Source organism: Myotis davidii, unplaced genomic scaffold (genome assembly GCF_000327345.1).
Source record: "Myotis davidii unplaced genomic scaffold, ASM32734v1 scaffold217, whole genome shotgun sequence".
Classification (NCBI taxonomy): Eukaryota; Metazoa; Chordata; class Mammalia; order Chiroptera; family Vespertilionidae; genus Myotis; species Myotis davidii.
In genome coordinates, this window is record NW_006290034.1 from 5,762,628 (window position 1) to 5,771,352 (window position 8,725).

The following is an 8,725-nucleotide window of genomic DNA, read 5'->3' on the forward strand; positions in this document are numbered from 1 at the left end:
CCCCCTGAATCTGAGAAGACTTGTGACCGCTTTGACCAAGGTGTGTGCAAGTTAGGCTGTGCAACTTCTGAGGCCAGGTCAGAACGGCATGGGGCTTCTCTGTGGATGGAGCCAGATGTCATGTAGAAGGCTGTGGACCCTGTGGATGGAGCCAGATGCCATGTAGAAGGCTGGGGACCCTGTGGGTGGAGCCAGATGCCATGTAGAAGGCGGGGGACCCTGTGGGTGGAGCCAGATGCCATGTAGAAGGCGGGGGACCCTGTGGGTGGAGCCAGATGCCATGTAGAAGGCGGGGGACCCTGTGGGTGGAGCCAGATGCCATGTAGAAGGCGGGGGACCCTGTGGGTGGAGCCAGATGCCATGTAGAAGGCGGGGGACCCTGTGGGTGGAGCCAGATGCCATGTAGAAGGCTGGGGACTCTGTGGATGGTGCCAGATGCCATGTAGAAGGCTGCAGCTGTCTCCATCTATCTCTATCTGTTTCCTATTAGTTCTGTTTCTCTGGAGAACCCTGCTAATACGAGCAGAGCCTAGGAATTTGCTTTTGAAAATGCGATACTTGGGTCATTTTATTTTTTAATTTTTATGTATTTTTAAAATATATTTTTATTGATTTCAGAGAGGAAGGGAGAGGGAGAGAGAGAAACATCAATGATGAGAGATAATCATTGATCGGCTGCCTCCTACATGCCCCCTACTGGGGATTGAGCCCGCAACCCAGGAATGTGTCCTGACGGGGAATTGAACCGTGACCTCCTGGTTTATAGGTCCATGCTCAACCACTGAGCGATGCCGGCTGGGTGGGGTCATTTTATTTTGATGCTGGTCGGCAATCTGTAACCTCCTGGATGCGGTTCTTCACAACCCAACACTCCCCTCCCCTCTTGTTAAACGTAAAAATCTCACCACTCCCCTCCAGAGGACGATGGCTTTGCTGCGGAACCCACGCACCCTCTCTATCTACCAGCTTTCCTAGTTTGAGCTTGAATTCCTGTAGTTTATATTATAAAAAAAATCATGTTATTCTCATTCTTGATAAATAAATGTATAAAACTAAAGTTGCAAATGAATAATTAATGTAATGTGCTTTTTAAAATATGCATGTGCATAACATTTATAAATTAAATAGTAACAGTAGGGGAAAAATTACTCTTTCAGATAAACATTATCCCCATCACTGCCCCTTCCATGCCCCCAGAGAACCTAATCTCCGCCCGCTGAGTTGAACACCATGACTGCAGCCAGCAGGGCTCCCTGAACATTCCCTAGCCATGCTAGTCTGTCTGCCGGGAGGGCTTTTAGTTCTTTTGACAAATATTGATTGAAATTTAGCACGTGCCGGGCACTGGGCTATGCAATGCATGCCCCCTCCAGAGAGAAGCAACTGATTCCTTGTCTGAGGGCCCCAGCCCCTGAATTTGTGCTTCCACGGAAGCCTCGTCATTCCGTGAGATGTTAGTTGTCTCCTTCTTAGACCACGCAGCGTCTTAGGTCAGGGATTCTATCTTGTTCATCTTTGCATCCGTCACTGGCACCGTGCCCATCAGTGGGAACTCAGTGAGTGTTGATGAATGAGTTCATAAACGAATGATGATAGCCCAGGGTCTGGCACATCACAGATGATCAATAAATATTGGTTGAAATGCAATTGAATTGAAGGTGCAGAGCACAGAGACAAGGGCAGAGAGAATTTCGAGAAGGAGCGGTTGCTGAACCCTGTGGAAAAGACACCGAAAGATCGAGGAGGGTGAGCCCTGGGGGTGGGCGGAAGAAAACACTGGAGTTGACAAAAAGAAAGTTCATGTGAAATCCTAGCCATTGACAAAATATTTATCACAAAACCAATAAGTGAAGATCGGTATTTACTGACCCACGGAATGTTGGGGGTGCCTCTTTAAATCTAGTTACTGAGAGAGAGCCTTTGAACCCTGTGGTTTATTATGCCACTAATGCACTAATTAGCAAATTAAAATGCCCACGCATTTGCTGGCAAGCTTAAATGCCTTCTCCTCACACTTGAATTTGAAGTTTGACCATACAGTTACCCTTTCGATGAAAAGATGGGGGCACTAGCGGAGGTATCATCACCTCAGATACTTTCTCCATTCATTCTTGGAGCCAGCATTCATCCTGCTACAAACTGGGCTGAGTAGAGTCCATTCTTCAGTTAATGGGGCAGCTTCTATTCCTGACCTAAGAAATTGTCTCGACCACGTGTTCTAAAATTTCCCCCATCACAGTACTGTACCTGATCACAACAAAGGAGGGGGGAATGGATATTGATTAGGCAACAGGCAGTGTCACCCATAAATATGTAAGGATGACTTCAAATCACAGACTGGAAAAGGCAAAACAAGCCGGGTCGCAGTGACTTAGTGGTTGAGCGTCGACCTGTGAACCAGGAGGTCACGGTCAGGGCACATGCCCAGGCTCGATCCTAGTAGGGGCGTGCAGTGGGTGATCGATGATTCTCTCTCATTATTGGTGTCTCTCTCTCTCTCCCTCCTTCTCTCTTCCTCTCTGAAACGAATAAAAATATTTTTTTTAAAAAGCAAAACAAAACAATTTTAGTGTACACATATCCTTCTTATCTAAAAGAGAGAGAGAGAGAGAGAGATTATAAGCCTATATACCTCCTGGGGTTGTTGTGAGGGTAAAGTAAGCTAATGAGGAAAGTTTTAGCAGAGTGCCTGGTTTGTAGTATGTGTTTAGTAATGACTGGCTTTTATTTTTATTATCTATTGATAAATGGATTATTTAACACGATACGCTGTTCGGATTTCTACTTGTGGGAAGAAGGGGCTGCTGCTGCTACCATGTTATTTCCAGCTCCCGGGTTCATAGGCGATACCGTGGAAAGCCCCACAGTGGCAGCCAGTGGACCTGCGTTCTGTCCTCACCTTGCAGACTTAAGTGCTTCATTGAGAAAGTCACCAACACAGAATTACAGGACCGGGTGGGAGGCCCATTCTGTGCTTACCGTGTACCAGGCACTGTTCTAAGCTCTGTGTAGGTTTTATCCCATTTAATTCCCCACATGAAGAGATTCTGTGATTTTTACCGTTGTTTTAATCCTCACTGTAGGACATGCTCAGAGGAAGGGAGAGAGACAGAGAGAGAGAAAGAGAAAGAAACATCCATCAGTTGCCTTTGGTATGTGCCCTGAGCACATGTCCCGGCCAGGATCGAACCTGCAACCCAGGTATGTGCCCTGATCAGAAATCAAAATGGCAACCTTTTGGTGCACAGGATAACAATCGGCCAACTGAGCCACTCTGGCCAGGCGGATTTCCCCCATTTTACAAACAAGCAAATCAAGGCCCAGAGAGATTAACAGTCGAGGCCCCCAGCAGAGCTGGATTTAAATCTAGGCTGGCTGGTCCGGCGTCCATGCTCTTAACCACTGCCCTTTAAGATGTCTGGATAAATGAAAGAGATGATTATGTTAGATCTTAGTCACCTAGGAGAAGTTATAGCACAGTGCTTTCTGTAATAATATTAAAGGATGACCATATGCATAGCTCTGACGTACATACTAAAAACCACTGGATTGTACACTTTAACTGGGTGAACTTTATGGTATGTAAATTATAGCTTAATAAGGCTGTTAAAAATCTCCACAAACCACAAATAAGTGTCTTTATAATGCAAACTGGGTCCTAAATGATTGTTGGCTATTTTAGGGATTTATTATATGCCTGTGAGTAAAATACACTTTTTTTGCAGATCAAACAAACCTGTGTCAGGAGACCATTCATTTTATGACGGAATGGGACATTTTAATCCTATTGGTGGGACATTTTTTTTCAATTCCCAGCTTCAGGGCATTTTGTATTTGTCAGGAAATTGAATAGCTCTCAGTTCCCAAGATACATTTGCTGTTGCAATTAAATGTCTATATGTGCATTGAGGATACACAAACAATAAAGCCAGGGAAGGAAGAGAGTGGAAAGAAGACATTTCATTGAAAGCATACTGATACATCCTTTAATTGTACAGTTTTCTTCCGTGTGCGTAACTTTTATTTTTGCTTTTTCCTTTTCAATTCAAAACATTTAAAGAAGATAGAGAAAACACTTTATTTTAAATATTTTTATTGACTTCAGAGAGGAAGGGAGAGGGATAGATAGAAACATCAATGATGAGAGAGAATCATTGATCAGCTGCCTCCTGCACATGCCCAACTGGGGATTGAGCCCATAACCCCGGGCATGCACCCTGACCAGGAAATCAAACCCTGACCTTCTGGTTCATAGATCGAAACTCAACCACTGAGCTACACTGGCCAGGTGAGAAAGCACTTTATATAGAAAGCTAGTTGTGGCCACTGTCCTGCTGGGCCAGGTCCTCTAGGGCCTTTGAGTTGTTCAGCTCCAAGGGGCCAGCACTGACCCCAAAGTGATGGCAGCTTTTCCTCAACACACTTGGTTTTTGGTGAGGCACTAGGCGGCGATCGACATGCTGCTGTGATGCCCAGGGAATCTGTTGTAGCCTAACTCTGGTTTTACGGCCACTAAAAGATCTTCTTGCCCGGGTCAGTTGCCATCACAAATCTGGCAGAGATCACAAGGAGATCAGATGAAAATTTGGGCTGGATCTCAACAACTCCCTCACCAACACCAGGAAAAGGGGTCAAAGTCCTGGCCCCCTAAACCATGGTCACTTCCCTCCTCAGCTCTAATGCACATGTGTGAAAACAGGCTGATTCAACCTTACTAGGGAGCGTTGTACGTTAAAGAACACAAAGGAACTGAAAAAAATTTTTAGTATTCTGACTACAGTATGCATCAACATACGCCATTATTCAGTTCTGTCATGGACACACACATGGCACAGGCTGCATTTCGGCTGTTACTGACAATGGCATCCAGGCCTTTCCTATTTACCCATTGAACTTACCAGTCCTCCTTAGGCAAGCCTTCCTGGTGCAGCCAGGCATGGGCAGTAGCCCGTCAAGCTCACTGGAGTTTCAAATAGCAAGTCACTAAGCCTAGCAGACACTAAGGCTCCCCCACACGCACTGGTAGCAGCTCCCCGAACTCCCTCCTTGGCTCCCTCACTCCTATCATGAGATTTGGGAATGTGTACTGATCTGGTCATTATCTTTTTCTTCCATCAGTGAGTCATCTAAGCAGGTCATTTAGGCCAAAAGTAGTCACCCTGGAGCCTGGTTTATTTGCATTGGCTATTACCTTAACTAATCAGATAATGGCTTAAGTTCGGTTTCATGTTGTATTAATATAATGTTGAAATAGATTAAAACCTCCTATGTATTTTTCCTTAATGTTTTGTGCTTTTAGAAATGGTATATTGGTCGTTGTTGGTTTTTTATCCTCTAGCCTCCTAATTTTTATTTTTAAATATCATTTCCCACTAAAAAAAACCAGAACTCCTTGGAGAAATGCCTGATTCCATATCTGGGGCAGAAAATATATCAGATAAACCTGGACCAAAATAATCAAGAGGGGCAAGACTGGGAAGAGAGTATAGATGAATTAAGGCTGATGAGGTAATGTTGAAATTGGGTGGCACATAGGAGTTCTTTAGAGTATTCTACATTTCTGTATTTTTTTAGTTTTTCCATAAAAACTTTTTTTAATTTTTTTAAATTAATTTCAGAGAGAGAGTGTATTTTTTTAGTTTTTCCATAAAAACTTTAAAAAAAATTTTTTTTTTTTAATTTCAGAGAGAGAAAGGGAGATGGAAAGAGATAGAAACATCAATGATGAGAGTCATTGTTCAGCTGCCTCCTGCACACCCCCTCTGGGGATCGAGCCCCACAACCCAGGCATGTGCCCTTTGACCGGAATCGAACCCAGGACCCCTCAGTCCGCAGGCTGATGCTCCATCCATTGAGCCAAACGGGCTAGGCCATAAAAACTTTTTTAAGGAAAGCTAAAGTTAATTTCTATTAAAAAGATGAAACAGTAACAGCATGCACATGGTAAAACCAGTTTCATCTTAATAATACAAAGACGGATGCAATGAAAAGTTGAGTCCCTCTCCCACCCAGACAGGAGGTGCCTTCTCTTCAGCATGTTCTTGCAACAATTTCCCAAGATTCTCAATGGAGTTTCTATGAATCTATAAAAATATATGCACATATATGCAAAGGGTAGCATACTATACTTTGTTCTATGCCTTATAAAGTTTTAACAGCTACTTTTCCTACAGGGAGTATGTGTATGTACTATATACAATACCATGAGTTTTTATGCGTTTATATATTGGGCTTTTCTTTCAAGCTTCTTTGAGCTGATTTAGACAAAAGGCCCACATCTTCACCTTCCTCAAGATTATTTAGAAAGAGAAGCATGGCTAAGGAGGGCTTGCAGTCCCTAATCCTAGGAGTTTTCAAGTTTAGGTTTCAGTCTGGGGGACATTACTGCTACCGTGTTTAAAAACATCTGACACTCTTCACTCCACACTGGACCCTGAGAGGTGTGGCTGGAGAGATCAGGACAAGAATCCTCAGAGCTTGCCCGCAGGACACCCTGCGGGACTGCAGAAAGCCCCGTGGCTGCGATGACCTCAGCGCCACCACCCTTCGCCGGAGGGTGAGCGGCAGGCAGAGGCTGCGTTAGCGTGACCCGGGGCCGGCGCGCGGTGAACGCCCGGCGGTCTGCCCCGCGGGCTCCAGCACCTCGCACAGGTGCTCTGCTGTCTGACACAATCAAGGCCCCTGGAAAGCTCGAAAGTTGGGGTTTGAAGCGCATGACCGAGGGTGCCCAAAGAGGTGGATTTACAGACGCCAAGGTGATGATGCCACCGGATTCTAAACCATAGCAGCGGGGTGGGCGGGATGTGCAAGAAGCCCCGGGGAGGTGTGTGTGTAGAAAAAAAAAAAAAGAAGCCCCGGGGAAAAAAACAGGTGACACAGCCACATGGCGCGTCGGTTTCACTCGATTATGTAGCGGGAGGGGGACAATAAAAAAAAAAAGCTCTGTTACGAGGCTACAAAACCCCAGGTCCACGTGAACTCGTAACGTAAAACAGGAAACACTCCGTGAATTAGAAGATGTGGTAGGGAAAAAAACAACACTCATTCAGAGAACCAAAAAGAAAAAACAATTAAAAAACTGGAGGACATTTCCCTGGCTGCTCACAGAGGCCAGAGGGACTAAGATGGTGTCCGCTGGGCGCCCCGGGAGCGGCCTCCAGGAGGATTTGCGGACCCGGCAGCCGGAGGTAGGAAGTGGGGAGCCCAGAAGTCCCGCGCCCCCACGGCCGAAGCACAGCCGAGTACGCCCCCCGACGGAACCGGTGTTTGCGGGCAGAACGCCCGAAGCCCGGAGAGGCGGGGCGGGATTCTGATCACCATCTCGCGACGTCTCAGTGACGTTGCATAGCACTCGCGTGTTCCACTCTTTCACCTTCAGTACACTCCCTCAGTACATGGGCCTACCCCTTTAAGCGAGTGATTGACAGTTATTTCAGCCATTCAACGTCCCTAGCACCATCCAATCAGATTTAAACTTCTCTCAGCCGCCAAAGGAGTTGGAAAAAGGGATCGAAAGAGGGAGAGCTCTTTCGCGCGAGATCGCTGTGAGGCGGCCTCTGAGGGGAAGAAAACGCCAGAAAAGATGGCCCGACCTTCCAAGTAGTGGCTTAAAGGACGGGGTCGAAAACCAATAAAAGGGATGAGGAGGTGGGATCATTGCTTTCCGGAGCCAGAAGTACCGTTACAGGGCACACTTCTTGTCCAATCAACGCCTCCAGACTTTGGCTCAGGTGACCACAGAGTTCGAGGGGCGGAGCTACAGCCTGGCGCGAGGAACCGTTAAGATGGACAACGAATGTAGCCAATGAGGTACTCCGACTGAGGCGTTGGGAACCCAATAACAGTGGTCGGGCGGGCGCCTTCCCGGAGCGCGGGGAGATGTAAAGACAGACAAGTAGTTTTCCCAATGAGGCTGTAGAAGAGGGGAGCTACTTGGCCAATGGAGGCGGCGGGGCGGGATCCTTTGCAGCGGCGGAGCCCAAGATGGCGGCATGCGGTTCCGCTGTGTGAAACCAGCGCGGGGCGGCGGGTTCTTCAGCTCCGCGGAGACTACCTCCGACGACCCGCAGCAATGAAGGGGAAAGAGCGCTCTCCAGTCAAATCCAAGCGCTCCCGTGGTGGTGAGGATTCGACTTCCCGTGGGGAGCGGAGCAAGAAGTTAGGGGGCTCTGGCGGCAGCAATGGGAGCAGCAGCGGTAAGACCGACGGCGGCGGGTCGCGGCGCAGCCTCCATCTCGACAAGTCCAGCAGCCGAGGTGGCAGCCGCGAGTATGACACGGGAGGGGGCAGCTCCAGTAGCCGCTTGCACAGTTACAGCTCCCCGAGCGCTAAAAATTCCTCGGGCGGGGGCGAGTCGCGCAGCAGCTCCCGAGGTGGAGGCGGGGAGTCACGTTCCTCGGGGGCCGCCTCCTCCGCTGCTGACGGCGGCGAGTACAAGACCCTGAAGATCAGTGAGCTGGGGTCCCAGCTGAGTGACGAAGCGGTGGAGGACGGGCTGTTCCACGAGTTCAAACGCTTCGGTGATGTGAGTGTCAAAATCAGCCATCTCTCGGGTTCGGGCGGCGGGGACGAGCGCGTCGCCTTTGTGAACTTCCGGCGGTCAGAGGACGCGCGGGCGGCCAAGCATGCCAGAGGCCGCCTGGTGCTCTATGACCGGCCCCTGAAGATAGAAGCCGTGTACGTGAGCCGGCGCCGCAGCCGCTCCCCCCTGGACAAGGATTCTTAC

The 8,725-nt window shown here is 48.0% G+C and overlaps 1 protein-coding gene across 1 annotated transcript in view; it reads left to right on the forward strand.

The window, feature by feature from the left end:
* The first annotated feature begins 7,531 nt into the window (after positions 1–7,531).
* RBM15 (RNA binding motif protein 15) overlaps positions 7,532–8,725 on the forward strand; it is a 31,163-nt gene continuing 29,969 nt past the window's right edge. The window contains exon 1 of the mRNA XM_006762986.2: positions 7,532–8,725. Coding sequence (XP_006763049.2) covers positions 7,940–8,725 — 786 coding nt within the window. The 5' untranslated portion in view covers positions 7,532–7,939.